Raw genomic sequence first — 18,800 nt, 5'->3', positions numbered from 1 at the left:
TTTGGTACAAATCCAATCACATTTATAGAGTTATTAACCAAAAACTGTAAAAATGCCCTATTTCCCCATTATAAAAAAAATGCTTCATTATGATCCAGAATCCGAATTTGGATCTCGATCAAATTTGGGAAGGACTGTTCCATACTAACTTCCCATCTTGTGTCATATTTTAATGTACATCGATCTATTAGGTTTCGGGATACAAACACAGAAAAACACAGACCCAATTGCAATACCCTAGCAGGGTGAGGGTAAAAATTACTAGTTATCAAGAGATGTTTTCCCTATGTAAAATAAGTGTAAAGCCATCTGTTTTGTGTTATATAGTTTTCCCTTTTTTTTCCTATATTTTTCAGTGTTTCTTGTCTTCCATAGAAAGTTATGAGTGAGTGTAGATTTTCAAAGTTGAGTTTAGTAATTATTTAGTTGGACAGTAAACTAATAATTCATTAACGCTTAATGGTTTTATTTATAGCTCTTAAGCTACGTGTTTGAACACAATGCCATGTCCCTCATTCTTCACTACATTAATCTCAAGGAGATCAGTGATGTAAGATTAGCCTTTGAAGCTCTAAAGGTATGTTTCATGTTGTAATCTATTAATCTCTAGATTTTCCCTTACTGCATTTTCTGGTAATATTATAATATCATTATCTGTTTCTTGTGAGTTATTTTTTTTTAATGTTAACCTTTATTTTAATATGTAATTGATAACATTTTTATTGATTTATGTCTAGGAATTTGTCTGTGAAATCTATAAAAATTCTTTGTGTATTTTGATATTTATTGTAGTTTGCAACATACTATAGTATCTATTACAGTTAGCAACCACACTAAAATAATTTTGATTTTTAATACTGGAAGTATATGTTTATTTTACTTGAATATTTATTCTTAGAATTCTTAGATAATTATGTTTCCTATCTTGTTGATATAAAGTATATTTAAAAAATTAGTATAATATTCTCCTGCAGGTTTTAGTTTTAATGTCATAAATAAAACTCCAGATTTGCTCAGTAATCTCAGTGTATAAATAGGTCAACAGCAGAACAGTTCTGAAGTTGGACACCATACCAGTCATGTATTTTTTTTGGGGGGGGGGTTAGTTTCAGTATTTTTGCTGTAAAATATTATCAATTATAAGGATTATAATGTGTATACATATAAATTGTTGTGTGTTAAAAACACCTCAGTAATGAGTGAACTTGTTTTCAGTACCTAGCAGCATTACTTTGTCACAAGAAGTTTTCAATAGAATTTATCAATGTGGGAGGCCTTCAGAAGTTACTCCAGGTTTACCGACCATCTGTTGCTGCCACTGGAGTGTCTGTCTGTCTATATTACTTAGCATACAGTGAAGATGCCATGGAAAGGGTATGTTCATGCTTATGTGTTAAATTCTTAGTAATGTTTCTCAATTATAGCTGCTTGTGGCATACTTCAGTTAGGATAGATAAAATTTGAAATAATAAATCTAATAAAACTAAAACTCTACATATCTACATAAGGGTTTTTCTTGACTAACCAAATCCTCATCATGGTTTATATAAAAACTTCTGGCAACATACTGTTGGAAAGAGAAAAAAAGGTAGTGATATATGTATTAACAATGCACCTTTGTTCTAATTTTTAAAAGTAGAGTTAGAACATTGTATTGTCTCACTGAAGTTAAAAGCTTAGCCCATAACATGACTTTTAATATGCTTAACTCTCTCTCAATATGGGCTCGGTCAATTTGACCAACTACGTGACCTTTTTGTACTTGTATAAAGTTTTTATAGATTTGACACAACTAACTTTTAATATAATATGTATATCTTCACAAAACTTGGTTGTCTTTCAGTAAGCATTATAAGTCTTTCACTTACAAAAAATCATATTTTTTTTATAGTATTTTATATAAACTAAAGATTTGTTCATGAATATCGAGTATTTGTTTTGTGTGCAAAGTGATTTTCATGTTAAGATGAAATTGACTTTTCTTCATCTCAAAAATCTCCTAAATACAATACAAATGTTTATTTTCAGTAAAACTTTATGTTTTATCTGTAGTTTTCTCTACCTAACTCTATAAAAACGTTGGTCAATTTGACCGACCTCGTAACCACCAAAAAAAATCTAAATAAATCTAAATTACTTTTTTTCTTTCTAGAATGGCTTCAAATTGTAATATGAAACTACATTTCACATACATACATACAATGGTGAAAACATAAAAGTAGGAAATTAAATTACTCACTATTAAATCATCATTGCTCAGACAAACCATAATTTTTAAGGCCTTCGGTTTTGTTTGGTTACAGAGCTATCTTGCCACACCCACCTGCCACATTCTCTCTTTCAGTATTTGTTAATAGTTCTCTCTTACGTTTAATTCTATATTACCTATAATCAACAGAAAGCCAAGGTTTTCATCTATGAAATCACGTATTACATAACATTGTTTTCTGAACTGAGAATTGTCAATTTCACTGTTAGTACAAGCTTTGTTCCCACAGCAGCTCTTGTCGCATAGTCAGAAAGCCAGAAAAATTGTGAAAGTTAGGGGAAATTGTGTTTTGCATGTTATTAGTCTGTCTTCTTTGGTGCATCATTTAATTAAATAGAAATTATTTAATGCATTACTATCATTAGTATAAAATTCGACAGCGTGACATGACCACCACATTCTCCAAGTGATTTACAACTTATAATGATGAGAACAGTAGTTAGACATAGTTCAAAGGACAATAAAACAATAAAATTTAATTATAAATAGATGTACACTGTTACAAGTTTAAAGCTACTTAGGATAAATTGTGTGTTTGTCAGCAAGATTTCATGAAAACAGCTGAATAGATTTGGATGAAAGTTGGTATACATTTGGACTATGACTCAACTTAAAAGTGATTAGTTTTTGGAGGGTCAAGGTCACAGCATGGTTATGAAAAAAAGTTTCCTATCTGTTAACATGGAGACCAATTTTTCACACTATTTTTGCTCCATAATTCAGTCAAAAATTATTGGATTTTGATGAAACTTGATCGACATATGTAGAATATTATTCCTCATTATCTTGTCAAAAGTAGTCCATGTGCTTTGATTATGACGGACGTATAGACACATATTCATATTTTGTTTAGGGTCGAATATGATCAACACTGCATGGCGGTGAAGGTATGTGCTCTACTGAGTGCCCCTCTAGTTATTTTATGCATCACTCATTGTGGTTGTACTTCTTAATCATTATATTCTTTGGGTTATTTCTAAGAGAATCTTTTATGTTCTAAGAAAAAGTTTCACAGTGGTGAAGAAATTTTTTGGCTTTCACTTAAACGTAACACATAAAGCATACTGAATACTGTTATTAATTATACATTTGTTTGGATTGTGGAGTGTGTATATACATATCAAATGTGAAATTATATTGTGGTATATATATATATATATATTTATCAAATGTGAAACTGTCATCATTCGAGATTTGTAAAAACGTGCAATTGCTGAAAATTGTTGTGATGTGCATTTTGGAAGAGATATTAATTAAATAATTTATTAATTTTAACAGGTGTGCCTCTTACCTCAACATGTTCTTTCTGAATTAGTCAGGTATGTTGTAGTCTACATGAAAAGGTTAAGAAATATTTCATTATCTTTCTGTTGTTTTTTTTTTACCTGTTGTTGAAATGTACAAGTATTTTTTGATTTTTGTGGCCACATATGTTCCAAAAAATTAATTTATAATATTAAATCTATTGTATATATATATATATATATGTGTGTGTGTGTGTGTGTGTGTGACAGCAGTATTAAATTATACCAAGTAAAAGATATGTACAAGTTTTTCATTATATACTTGAGAGAGTAGTTTGTATAAAGGAAGTGATGCTAAGCTAGCGTTAATGGCTATTATGTTAGTGGTTTTGTTGCTGTAAAGCACATTTTTATTGTAGATATATAATTCATTATTAACATCTGAATATCTTCATTTGTCATAATATTGTCAAAAATGAAACTTGTATTTTTGATAACTTGACAAATGGATTTATGCCAAGTAAATATTTGATATTGTTGAACACAATTGTGGTAAACTGTCAAAGTTTGAAATGTTTTTTTTTTTTCCCCCGAGATTTTTTTTTTGTAATTCGAAAATAATTTTCCTAAATTTGTATGTTTTTGTGTTTCTTTCACTATGAAATTTATTGGCTATAACTGGCATATTTGTTTAAAATTGTGACCCTTGGTAGTTAATTTACTGTATTTATTAGTGAATTTTGGATTTATTGTGTTATAAAACTTGAATTTCAGATATTCCCTTTGGCTACTGGAGTGTTCCCATGATTCTAGTCGATACAATGCCACTATGTTCTTCAGTCTTAGTTTTGCATTTCGGGTTATTCTTGATTTATTTGATGCCCAGGATGGTTTAAGGAAACTTTTCAATGTGGTAAGTAGTTTTGAGTAATTTCAACAAGTGATAGTTAGTTAAAGAAAGCAAAAAAATTCCATTTTAACTTGTTGATTTTTTTATGTGTGATTTATACATATGCTAGCTGAGTTACTCAGCATTGCATGGTGAAAACTTAGATATGAAATGTATAAATCAGTATTTTTTTTTCAGCAAATTATTCAGTAAGTTGACAAAAGCTGTGATGTGAGAAATAAAAAAGCATTTAATCAAACAAAGCTTTATTTGAAATTAGATCGTGTTTAAGTTTGTCTTGTTCTTTGAGCCTGAAGTCGTACATCATGTTGCTCCTCTGTTTCTTGCTCTCTGTAAGTTATTTGTCTTCATTTTTGTGCTTGAAGTCTGGTTTGACGTTGTTCAGAAGTTTTTTGTTGTCTATATCCAGCTTGCCTTGATGATTCTGACTGAACTCTGGCTTTGTGCTGTTCAACAGTTTCTTGCTATGCTTGAATAGCCTGCTTTTCAGCTTGAGCTCGAAGTCTAACTTTATATGTTGTTCCAAAGTCTCTTCCTGTCTTTGAGCAGCTTCTCTTGCAGCTTGTGCTTAAAGTCTTTGATTGCATTCTTCTTCTGTTTCAGCTGCTCTTTGTGCTTGCATTCTTTTAGCGGCAGAATACTTTCCATAGAAAGGGTGTTTCTTGGGTGGCATAATCACCCGTATCATTAAACAATAATTTGCAATTCACAAAATTACTAAATCACTTATGAAACCAGTTAGCACTATTTAAAGAAAACTGTTTTTGGAAATACTGAATTGACAGCAAGGTTATCTAAGTGTCTCCCACCATAACGCTTTCTATGTGCAAAACGTGCTTATGTTTGTATGTTTATTACAAAAAAATGGTGTAATAATAGTTAATTGTCAATTTCGTCATTAAATACTGCAACAAATACAAAACAAATAACACCATTAAATTTCTTGTAAAAAACTGGTCATTATGAAGTTATTTTAAAATTTGTAAGTTCAACCATTTGATTTCCTATAGCGAACAAAATAAAGAAACTTCCTCTTTTATATATATACATATGGATTGTAATTCTTATTGATTCAGTACTTAAATGTAAATGCCCCTCAGAAAAATATTTTTGTTAATATTTGAACTAAACTTTAAGTTCATGTGAAAGATATTACATGAAGATATTTGGAGATATTAAGTTTTAAACTGTATTTTAAGGGCATGAATGGTTACATATTTATAAAACTAGTGATTAAAATTAACCCTTTCACCACCAGCTTGGTCCCAGGGACCAATCTCGTAACCATTTTGTTCTTGTTATAGTTTTCATACTATAATGTTTAATACAGTATGCATATCTTCACAAAATTTGGCAGATTATCATTAAAGATAAAAAAATATCAGATTTTTTTATTAAAGATTTGCTCATGCATTTTTTCTTACAAATGTTAGCAATTCCACATGCAAAGTAATTTTGATTTTAAAATTAAAAATATCTTTATGCATCAGAAAATTGTCGAATTTCATTTGCAAAATCTCTATAGCCTCCTAATAAAATCCAGATAAATATCAAACAATTGTTTTTAGAAAAACTTTATATCTTATGTGTTATTTTCTATATCTTATATCTGTACAGGTTTGGTCAAATTGACTGACCTTGTAACCATCATAAAAAATTTGGAAATGAGATTTAAATTATGCGTTTTTGTTCTAGAACGACTACAAATTTTAATAAGAAACCACAAATGTTAGTCTAAATAGCTTAAATCTCATAACATTATATATCTGTATATTTATTTATTATTTTCATTTGATTGACCTTTCAGTTCTGTCTGGCTAACATTACAGAAGCTCTAATGACATGGTGCATGTGCACTCATATTACTGTATCCAATAGTATAAGACTGGCCTTTACAAAGTGACCTGTCTTGGCTTTGTTCTATTAGACCAGTATTTTGCAAAATACAGTCACATTTTGGTTATAATACATGACATATGTTATTGCTATTTACAAATAAGTTCTTAAATTTTAGTTATTTTTCTTAAGACATAGAACAGTAAATAAAGAAATAGAGAAAACAATGATCTCTTCTACTTACAGTTGTAAAGAAGTTTGTACTCGCTTCCTGTATCTTGCATGCTAAACCTTGCCAAATTTCCCATGTTGAGGATGTGAAACAAAATAGCATTTTAAGTTTTATATATGTACTTTGAAATAACAAAAAATTATAAATTACTATATCAGTATCACGGGATTCCACTGCAATTTATCAGGTTTACTAACTAAGCTTTATTTTTATCTAAAAATATATTGTTTTTTGAACACTATTTTCTCTTGCTCCTTCCTATCAAGATCTGGAACAAAAAGATTAATCTTGGGAAATAAGACGCCTTGAATAGGCTGAGAAAATAACGTGGGGGAAATTCTGAGCTTTTGATTGTTTGTAAACACATGATAGAGCGAAGCAGTTGTATGTAAGCAACTATTTGCAAAAATGGAGAGGAGGGCAGGGCCTACTGTGTTTGATTCACTAAATATCATCGTATCTCAGTAAATAGAAAAGATAGGAGGTTCTTATTTTATATCTTAGCTTGACAGTATCAGTAATTTGAGTTTCTAATGTGTAAGAAACTATATCCTTTGTATTTGAATATCACAAACATCTAATTTGAACCAAAGCTGCATTCAATATACCATGTGACACACAAAAATTGATGTTTAGGATTTTTTTTTAATATTTACTTTTAAGTAAAGAAATTAACTAATGTATAATACTAAAATTTGAATTATAATCTACAATTTGATACCAAACTTATTGACATACATTCATAAAATAGTAGTTCAGTAAAATTCTGAATGGGAGTCTACAAACATGATGACATGTCTTTTGACCCCCTGACCATAAGAAAACCCATAGCAATAGGGCTAAAACAAGATTTTAGAATAGGTTCTTAGATCCTCATCCTCCAAAGTATAGTATGTTTAAGCTTGCAAACATTCATCATCATCACTCGCTTACTGATCTGTAATAATAAAAAGATTTGTTCACCTCATTTTTATCCTAAGAGGAAATATACAATGTATCTTTCTTTCGTGGTATGTAAAATGCAGTTTCTTCATTTCTTTTTTTATTAAACATTTGTTTGAAATTTTTAGTTATGTTATATATGTATATTGTTAGAATGGTTGTCTTACTAACAGTTTTATGGTTCATTTTTCAGTGTACATAGAGCTACATGTACATGTAATAATATTAAACTTTTATGTGCTTGCAAATTTATTCTGGGAATGAATAGGAAAATAGATGTGTGTGTGCAATACATGTTAAGCTTAACAAATAATTTTTGATTAGTGAATATAATTGCATTAAACTCATTGCATTTATTAACTCAAAGGTTTTTGACCAACTTTCATTATATTAAATCAAATAAAGGAATTTTGCTTTTGGATTTTCGTTTGACTATAGTTGACGTACACAATACTGTAAATTTGACAGTTTTTGTTTTCAAGAAACAACTAAAATGTTTATTTTTCTTGTGGATTTTAATTACTAATTTTTTTGTCTTCCTACATTCTTTTAAGACTATTTTATGAAACTAAATTTTATCTTTGTTTAGATATCAAAAGCACTGCACACTGTTTCACTGTGCTTATGATTTCTCACATACATTAAAAATATATTTTTTTTCCGTATCAGAATTATAGGCAAAGTGAAACCTACTTAGATCAATAGGCAATTATTTCACATCATTACAACCAAGGTTGTGAAACAGTAATTGACCAAAAACCATTAAGACTACAATTGTGTTTAAGTTATAAGGACAAGTTACTACTATTTTGTTCAAATCTGTTATGACTTTCATCCTAAGGGGTGCCGTGCTATGCCAAGATAACATTCAGGAAATTCTCAAACGCTAATGATTTTATTCCGTTAGCGCTGAAATCAACCCCTCCAATCAAACTATCAATTTTATTACAAAGTTTTAATGTATAAACTTAAATAAATAAAACTTTATTGAATAAATTGTAATACAAGTTTATTTTCTATAATTATTTTAATTCTTGAGACAAGATACACATCTGGGTGTGATATTAATATTCACATGATATTGTATTCTGTTAGTTATTAGCTCCTTCCCTTCAAAACATAAATGTATGCTCATAATTAATTGAATACTTTCTAATTATGCTAATCTATTAGTGAAGTCAGTTTCACTATTTTAGGTAACTTTTATAGATGATATATTTAACTTCTTGACATAATTTCATACCCTAAGCATCAAAAATAAAATATAATTTTACAAAATTTAGTTACTGTTATTTTAATTCAAATTTTGTAAAGAAGATCTAACCATGTTTTTGTTTTATCAGTAGCTTTGAATTTTTGAAATTAATTATTTTGCATATAATTATGATTGAAGTTATGGCTTGTATATTTCTTTTTTGAAAGCTTAAACTAATCATTACAGAAGCATCACTCTGTTTGTTGAATCATAACCCAAGTGGTTTTTTATGTGTCAAATCCTTAAAAACATTTTGTGTAATTTATCAGATTTATTTTTATAAACCAATATGCCATGTTTTAAAATTGAATTAGTATTTTAATTTCTGTACCTGTACCTTCAAATATTAATTTGGAATTATTTATTTTTGAATTAACCTACAAGTTTTTTTTAGTGCATTACATTGTTAAGCTGTTATGTTTTATCGTATTTAGATGAGTACCTTAGACATATTAGTGGTTGATCCCAACGCCCAACCCCTGCTCAATGACGAACAAGTATTTGCCAGTCGACAGGCTGCAAGACATGTTTGTGTAGCCTTGAAACGTTATTATGAAGCACATTTAGGTATTGAGGCTGAGCGTCAAAGACGTTCACATTCTCGCAGTGAAGGAGGATCATTACAACCAACAGTTCCCCCTTACAAGGTAAAAAAATCATTACTTAGATCATTAGATATTGTACAAATAATAGAGACTGTTTGTTGAAAAAAAATGCAATATTTATGCACAGTGAAAAACTGGCTATGATAAAAAAAATTATTACTACTGAAACACAACTGTCAGATGATTTTGTAAAACTTAGGCCAAAAGTATTTATTCAAACTTTTAAAGTATTGTTCTCTTTTATTGCCTTAAAATACAGGCAGCAAGATTTAGCTCTGAAGCAATTCAAGAAAACATTGACGCATTGATGGAGTTGATGCCATTGAGGATGAGATGGCAACCTGTGGATGAACTTCTTAGGTTAGGAGGTATCCCACTGTTATTGCAACTTATTGCAATGTCTTACGAATGGAACTATTCTGGCAGGTTAGGACTTACTTTTTTTTAGCTGGAGTTTAGATATACTTTTTTTATGTGCTTTATGTCATATTATAATTTCATTCATGTATTTATATCTTTTCAATTACTTTAGATTATAGTTAACTTCTTTTCTCTTAATTTGGTTATTTATAACATACAAATTTGTGGATAGAGACATTTTTCAGTTTTTTTCTCCATAAGTAGGTATGATTATTAGTTTATTATTTCTTTTGGTTGAAATGTCTTTGGAATCTAGTTGATGTAATTATTGGCACATCTTATGATGTAGTAAGAGTTGTTTCTTTTTATCTTGTTTTTATTATTAATGTTTCCATTTTAGAGTTCTTCTCTTGTAGTGTCTTTAAACAATTTAAAAAAAAACGCTAGATAATTTTCACTTTTTTTAAAATGTGTTTTATAAATCCATTTCATTTACGTAGAGCAGAGACAGTTCGTAGTGCTCTAGATGTTCTCACAGTTTGTTCAGTAACACCAAAAGCACAACTTGCTCTTTGTGAGAGTGTTCACATGGCAGACAACCAGAATACTGTAGGGATGAGGTAGGTCTAAAAGATGTTTTTATATTTTTCTTCCTAGTCCCCAAATCTGCTTTTTATAACAGATTCATTTCCATATTACATTCACTTTCACATATATATATAAACATGTAAAGAGGTATTTTCCAATTAGATTGATTAAAATTATTGTTAGCATTTGTTTTATTTTACATCATTATTTTGATGAAAACATGATTATGAATTAAGAGACATATATAGCAAAGTAATTAACTAGTAAATAAAATAAAAACTTGAATTTTATTTAATTAAAAGTACTTAATCATAGGTGTTAATTACTTTAAGTTCATTTGAATTTTGTCAATGATACCTGTTATAGAAAAAGCTATGTCATTATATAACCATGTTGCACTCATAAATATTTAGTGGCAAACTTGGGCAATATAATGAAATAATATTATTAGTAGGTAATGGTATGTAGTGTACAGTCTTAGCATTTTGTCTTTCAGTATTGTTCTCGCTTGTGCAAAAGGTGAAAGAATCAGTGACCCTGATGTCCAGCGCTCAGCTTTAAATGTGATAATCAACTGTGTTTGTGGTCCTGTCTCGAGGGTAAGCCATTGTGACAACTCTGAATTCCTTCACATATATTAAATATATAGTAAAAAAAAACAACATGAAAGACTAGAGTTTTTAAGTTAACCAAAAAATTTAAATTACATCTAAATCTAATGGTAAAAGTAATTATAATTATGTATTATTTGCAATATATTTAGTATTTAAAAAAATGGTTGCATGTTATAAGCATTAGTGTTAGTTTTGACAATTAAGACCATTTGATTATATACCAAAAAAACAACAAACTTTAGAAGTTAAACATTATAATCTGTTTTATTGTTTAGATTGTTTTTAACTTCTCTGTAAATGTTTTTAGTTTTAAGCCTTTATGTTTCTTTAATTAAATGATTTTATAGATTTTTTATAGTTTTGTATTGAAAAATATTTTTGAAATGTAACACAGAAAATCATTTTGAAATACAGAAGTATCTTGCAACCAATAATGGAAAAACTATTTGTGGAACACATATTATCTTAAACCCTTTTTTTTGTTAATTTATTATTAATTTTTTATTGTGAGAAAGGAGGCTAGTGTACCAATGTCATATATATTTCTTTAAAACTGAAATATGTGTTACAGTATCACCACAGACAGAAATAGATAAAACTGTTTCAGCAATGTTTATTTAAGTTTTTAATTGTTTCTTGTTATTATGCAATAGCTTGGAGGAACCGTTGGTCGAATAATAGGTGGAAATACCAAAAAAAAGTCAGCCATGAGAAGTGGAGAAGATTTGCTCAGTAAAATGTGGAACTGTGTACGAGTAAACAATGGAATAATGGTAAATTTTATTGATGAGATTGACGATAAAGTAATTATGGCTTATTAAGGTATATTATTTAATATTGTAAGGTATCCTCACAATTAACTTGTTTTATTACAAAAAAATTATCAATGTAAAAAAAGAAATTCTATACTCCATTATATAAAAAAAAAGTGTTGATTATTTGTTAATATAAAAAATAATGGATTTTTGATAAATATTTATTACCCTGTGAGTGTGGGGGATGGTCAAAGTGTGCATGTCACAACCTTCTACTAACTGCTATTCAACATGGTATGATTTTGATGTCAGAGTTATCAGCTTTCTATTTTACCCTACTTTGCTAGTTTTCAGGCAGTTAACGTTAGAGTAGAGAAAATACCAGATACAGTGTACAGGGATACTGAAAATCATTGTAGATATGCATTTATGAGGTTTTAGAGATTATGCAAGTGCAAAATGCAAACTGTATGATGGAAAAAAGTAGTTTCATTCTTTACATGAACATACCTTGTACTTCAATTTGTCAGAGTATAAGTCAGACTGACTTCATCAATTTATAGACATATCTTTAGTACAAATACTTTATTAACACATCTGGTATTTTATGTAAAACAGACTTGTGCTGTTTACTAAAATCTTGCCACATTTTGTAAAGATACAAGTAGTAAATTCAGCAGTATTACTTCTTACTTTTCAAGGACATTTCTCTTTGATAATTGATGTGTGTATTATTACTACGAATCAAATTTCAAAAAAACAAAACAGACCAACAGCAAAATATATTGTATATTTTCGGTCTTCTAAACTTAGGACATCCAGTTCTATTGCCCAAAGATTCAATGTCATTTTCATATGGAAACTATGAAAGATGGCAGTAACGTGACTTTATGATTGTGCTCTTTGGACTTTAAACCTCATTTAAGATGGAGGGTACGCCTGTGATGTATTAAAAGTAATGATGTAGCTCAAGCAGATGTTGTTTCTGGAGGTATGATGTAATTAAGCAGCAGAATTAGCCTTGATTTGGCTTAATCAAAATGGCAGTACATGTAAAAATGACAAGCAATGCAACCATCACTTATCAATAAATAGCATATACAATTATAACAAGCATTATTAGGACTAAAAAAAAGAATATCTTATTTTGTACTTGCATTTTAATATTTAGTAGCACAGAATTATTCAAGCAAATGAATATGACCTCCAATTTGCCTTTGTATTTAAATTGTTTTATAAGCCCTTCATTTATATCTCATCCTTGAAAAGCAATTGAAAGATGACTAGCCAGAACATACATTCATTACTACATTGTATTGCAGATTGCATTATTACATATACAGCAATATGCTAGATTAATGCGTTTCACATGCATTAGTATCTCATGTCTTTATAGCATATTTATGTGTAGATTTATGTTTGTTTCAGTAAAATATATCCTGTGTAATCTACAAGTTTTTTTTTTCCAGATCCTGTTGAATTTACTGACTGTTAAAGCTCCTATCACAGATGCAGATTCAATTCGAACATTAGCTTGTAAGGTAGGTAACGGGTTTTCTTAAAATCTAAGCTTATAATATAAGAATTTTATTGTTCCTACAAAACTTAGAATATATCTTCTATTTCAGTTATTGAACATACTTCTGATTGAACAGTTATTATTTAATAACTTATAATTCTTTAGATTATTGAAAATATGATAATTCCACTGGATTTTCATATTTACTAGCTAGATTAAAGGTTTAATGTATAAAGCATCAAAAATATGAAACAGAAATGTGTATCAGTAAATGGTAATGATTTTTCTCTCTCTAATTACGTAACTGCTTTTTTTAATCAAATTTTAAAAGACTGTTTCATGTTCTTTGAAACTATTATACTATAACATTATAAATATTTTCAGGCTCTCTGTGGATTAGCTCGCAGTGAGACATTCAAGCAAATTATAGGTAAACTTCCACTGTTGACTAGTGGACAGTTACAAGGTAAATATGTGTTTGTCTTTAGTAGTTGAGTATTATGTTAGAAGATTATTTTGTACTACAAACATATGATACCATTAAAAAGTATAATGTGGGTAAACATTTTTATTTCTATCTAAAACTGAAACTAAGATAACGACTAGGTCAGCTTATTATTTTTGTTATTGGTCAGAGAGATAAATCTCTAGATCGAAAGAAAAGTAATTTTTTGTAAAATTTCCAAGGAAGCTTACAAAGTGTAGTGTGTGACTAACAAATCAATCTGATGAAACTTAGTTGAATGGTCAGCAACTGCCTGTTGTAGAAACACAAGTGTAGAGGATGACATTTTGAAAGTCTTCTGCCTTTCGTCTTCAAACTGACCTGAAGACAAAAGGCGGAAGACTGTTGAAAAATCGTCCTCTACACATGTGTTTCCACAACAGGCAGTTGCCGTCCATTCAACTAAGTTTCATCAGATTGACTTATCTTCTATATGAGCACTGTAACTTGTATTATAGTCTGTAAGCCCTTTCATGTTGATGGTCAAGGTAAGTTCAAGTGGTATCTCAAATGACAATAATAATAATATTGTATAATAAGAAATCCAAATTCTGGGTGCTTTTGGAAGGCAGACCTTTCTGCAGGACTAAAGAATGAAGGATGGTATACTTTCTAAAAATTCTAAGATTATTATTTTTTATTTTGTAATCTTTTTTTTTTATCCAATACAAATTTTTGGTACACTGTAAATAACACATTATTTATTCTTTTAACTTTTATATTGTGTAATGCTAGTTATGATCTATGCTGCTTCTCTTCAAAATTATTAAAAATCATAAAATATGAGTAAAATAAGTCTTTGAATTTAATTCATCTATAGTTAGGTGCTGCTTATCACACTTATGTTGGAACTACTGTTTCACTCTTATGTTTATTATATTATTATTAGTAATGAGTCTCAGTAAAAAAATTATTTGAATAAAAATTTTTGCTAATAACATAGCTCTGAATAACCAATTATACAAATCAGACTGTGTAAGTTATCTTTATGCCCATCCAAAACAATAAACTACCATTTAGTAACAAAATAAGTTCTTGTCCAATATATATATTTGTTAAAAAAAATTTTTTATAAGATCATAACCCCATAAACTTGAGTTTAATTTTTACACATGACCGATTTTCAAAATGATGAGTTTGGTTATATTTCTGTTTGTTGGTTTTGAGAAACTATCATCTTTATAGATTTTTCTGACATGTATATCAATAATATAGATATAATACAAAAGGCACATATCAGATTACAGATGTGGTAATTAAAGTTTTTTGTTTTATCCTTTTGATTTTTGTTGTCAGTTATCAGTTTAAAAGAATGTTTTTTGTTTTTTTCTATGTAGTAACTATGGGAAGAGATTAATCCGTAGTAATCATAATGATAAACTAAGTTGGTTGTAAACTTATCCTTTGCAGTTTTAATGCGAGAGCCTGTGCTCCAAGACAAAAGACAGGAACATGTCAAGTTCTGTAAACACTGTGTAGAGCTGATAGAAAGAGTGACAGGAGCTCCACTGACAACTGGGATTGAATCATCCATTGCCAAGATCAACAAAGTAATTACTTCTTTAAGAATATCTTTTGTGTATAATTTAATATTCATCTTCTTCATAAGGGATGCGTATGCTGTGATAAGTCCTCTCTGTTGTGAATAAATCTGGGTAAATATGAATCAGAAAAATTACTTATTGTATAAAATAGGGTAGGTGTGTAAGGTTAAATACAATCTTAATAATAGCAAAAGTTTTAAACATTATGGAAAGCTTGTTGCTGTATGTCTGAACTGTTATTTGTTATTTTGAAAGAAGACTTTCTGTTTTACCTGATTCTGGTGAATAATGATATTCTAAATATATTTTTTGCAGTGTAATTTGTATATGTGAAATATTTACTACTCTTCCCCCAAACATATTATTTACAGTTAATGGTATTTTCCAGTGGGTGGGCTCATTAGTCACTTATATCTGATCAGTTGATACGAGTTAACTTCTAAAAAGTTACCTGTGTAACACTGTAACCAACTTTGTAGTATATTTTACAAGAAAGAAGATTGACTTCTACTATAATAATAGTATCCAGGGCTCAATTTTAAGGAAATTCCCAGGTTATACTTTGGACATCCTGAACTGTATCAGACATTGTCTGGAAGGCTGTATTGGTTGTCGAGAAAAAAATAGACCCCCCCCCCCCAAAAAAAAGAAAAGATCCAGTTATGACAATATTGATGTAAAAAGACCCAATTACTAGAAGTTTGATGTTTTTATATCATATTAATTTCCAAAAAGTACAGTTAATGTTTATTTGGCATTTTTTGCATCTTTATTCAACTAATTTTTGATACCTTATTTCTTGGGAAGTTTCAATACATTGGAAAAAATAAGACCAAATCATGCCAATGTTACATAGTATCTTAAGGAAACAAGCAGTCAATGACCTGTAAAACTTTGAAACCGAACAGCAGTCTTGGCCAATCACATTCAATGTTTACATTCTAACCAGCTTGGCCTGCCTGCCAAGTACAGTAGAGTACAGCCTGTAGTAAAACTAGACTTGCATCGGAACTCTCACACGTATTACTATACTGTAGCTTGTACACAATGCCTAAGCGCATCACATGTACACACACAAACACACACCATTGATATGTATTGTCGTTCATACTCATAGTTTGTACTGATCTTGAGAGATGCAAAGCTAGTCTTATTTTATTTATTGTTATTATGTTTCATACTGATCAAAACTTTTATAAAATTTTGTTTGCACACGTTCTTTATTGGGATCTGGGAAGGTTTGGTTAGATATTCCATCGGTAAGAAGTTGATACAGCCATGTTAGTTTTATTGTCTTAAGCATCTATATTAGAAATTAATCTCACTAAATATTCATGTTATCGCCATTTGTTTTCTTTGGAAATTCCTGCCTGCCCATATGCATATAAACATCGAGCAGTACAATGTGTAGTAATAATATTGATTATTTGATTGGTATTAATAATCCAGGAATAAGTAATTATACTGGTAACATTTATCCTGCAGTTCTACGGATTGAGAACACTTCTATATCAAACACTGAATTACATTATTTTGATTTAAACATTAAGATAATTAATAATTCTTGTAATATTAATATTTATGACAAAAGAAATGATTTTGAATTTCAAATTTTGGACTTCTCTCTCTCCAAACTGTAATGTACCAACAAATGTCATACAGACCATTATACACTCCCAGCTTCTTAGGTGTTGTCGGATTTGTAGTAATGTACAGTTATTAATATTTAATATTAACACTTTCTCGTAACCATTTTGTGCTTGTTATAGTTTTTATGCTATAACTTTTAAATTAGTAAGCGAATGTTAATGAAATTTGGTAGTTTATCAGTAAACATTACAATGCTTTCATATGCAAAATATCTGATATTTTTATTAAGTCTTAAGGTTTGTAAAGCAGTGTTTCTCTCATGCCATTTTGTTTTCTTTTCACATCTTGCCTATCTATCATTATTTACTGTTCTATGTTTTAGGAAAAAATAACTTTTAAGAACTTATTTCAAAATAGTAATAATCTATATAGATATGTAATGCATAATAACTGAAATGTGACTGTATTTTACAAAATAAACACAGCCAAGACAAGTTACTTTGTACAGATCAAAGGTCACCTTTATGTTATTTGATACGGTAACATAAGTGCACATGAGCCGCGTCGTCATAACTTCTGTATTATTAGCCAGGCATGGGTGAAAGGTCAATATAGTAAAAATAATAAATATATATATAAATGTATAATGTTATGAGATTTAAGCTATTTTGTCTAAACATTTATGTTTTCGTATTATAACTTGTATTCATTCTAGAATGAAAGAGGCATAATTTATGTTTATTTCCTAATTTTTTATGGTGCTTGCGAGATCGGTTAAATTTACCAAACCTGTACAGAGATTAATTACTGAAAATAACTGATAAAATGTTTTTTCTTCAGAAATGTTTGACATTATTTCAACTTTTTCTGATTCATATAAAGTATTTTTAATGTTAAAATGAAAATTACTTTGCAAGAAGTAAAGCAAACAATTATCTCTTCTAGTTACGACCTTTGTACTTGGTTGCTGCTTGACGTAGATTGCTAAGCCTTTAAAACTTTTGCACATAACTAAAAAATCATAAATTACTACATCAATACCATAGAATTCTACTATAATTTATCAAACTTAGTAACTAAGCTGTATTTGGGTCTAAAAAATATGAAATTTCAAGTAGACTAAACACACAACCTACCTCATTGAAATCTTGATTCAAAAGAAAGATATATTGCGATAGGTACATTAGAAAGGCGAGAAAATCATGAGGGGGACACTCTGAACTTCCGATTGGTTATTCATGTCATATATAGAAATAAGTGTATATAAGGGAACATTTCCAAAAATTGAAAGAGGTGAGCGGGGTGCCACTATGTTTGATTTATTATGTGAGCAATATCTTAGCTAACAGAAAAAGATAAGACCTTCTTATTTTATATTCAAGCTTGTCAATATCTGTAATTTGAGTTTCTAATTCGTATGAAACTATAGACTTAGTATTTTGACTTCACAAACATCTAATTTGAACCAGTGCTGCATTCAACATACCATATGACACACAAAAATCGATGTTCATCTGTATTTTTAATATTTACTTTTAAATTAACAAATTGAGTAATGTACAGTTCTAAAATCTTAATTGTAATCTACAGTTTGATACCAAACTTATTGACATAAATTCATGAAATAGTATTCAATAATATTTTGAATGTGTGTCAACAAATGAGATGACATGACTTTCCACCTGTGACCCATCTCAAAAGGGTTGAAATAAAAAACTTATAATCAAAATTTGTACTTAATGGTGGGAATGGTAGGATAGGAAACATAAATATAAATTTTGGTAGGGTAGGAGTCATCTTCAGCTAAGACAGTTTTATTTTTCTAACAGGGTAGTTGGCCTTTGGGATGGGTTGCCTTCAGTTAATTTAAGAGAGTTTATTGAAAGGCTTGATAAATATTTGAATGAAAAGGACTGGCTTTAATATATTGAAGTTTAGCTTAGTGGATTGGATAAGCCAAAAGGATCCTTGTTATACTTAAAGGATATCTCTAATAATAAAAAGGCGTGTTTGTGGGTCTTTGTGCAAGTAA

General features: G+C 29.3%; 1 protein-coding gene across 1 annotated transcript in view; it reads left to right on the top strand.

Annotated features, from left to right (window-relative positions):
• The window catches only part of LOC106469180 (DDB1- and CUL4-associated factor 1-like), a 93,654-nt gene that overhangs the window by 21,473 nt on the left and 53,381 nt on the right, over window positions 1–18,800 (top strand). The window contains exons 7-18 of the mRNA XM_022397615.1: window positions 476–577; window positions 1,216–1,374; window positions 3,548–3,588; window positions 4,288–4,426; window positions 9,123–9,335; window positions 9,553–9,719; window positions 10,154–10,273; window positions 10,738–10,840; window positions 11,509–11,628; window positions 13,080–13,151; window positions 13,514–13,595; window positions 15,045–15,184. Of these exons, the coding sequence (XP_022253323.1) occupies window positions 476–577; window positions 1,216–1,374; window positions 3,548–3,588; window positions 4,288–4,426; window positions 9,123–9,335; window positions 9,553–9,719; window positions 10,154–10,273; window positions 10,738–10,840; window positions 11,509–11,628; window positions 13,080–13,151; window positions 13,514–13,595; window positions 15,045–15,184 (1,458 nt within the window). The remainder of the gene's footprint in view (window positions 1–475; window positions 578–1,215; window positions 1,375–3,547; window positions 3,589–4,287; window positions 4,427–9,122; window positions 9,336–9,552; window positions 9,720–10,153; window positions 10,274–10,737; window positions 10,841–11,508; window positions 11,629–13,079; window positions 13,152–13,513; window positions 13,596–15,044; window positions 15,185–18,800) is intronic.

This window comes from Limulus polyphemus, unplaced genomic scaffold (assembly GCF_000517525.1).
Source record: "Limulus polyphemus unplaced genomic scaffold, Limulus_polyphemus-2.1.2 Scaffold3341, whole genome shotgun sequence".
NCBI classification, from domain to species: Eukaryota; Metazoa; Arthropoda; class Merostomata; order Xiphosura; family Limulidae; genus Limulus; species Limulus polyphemus.
The sequence above is the reverse complement of the archived record's forward strand: the minus strand, read 5'-3'. Positions and strand labels throughout refer to the sequence as shown.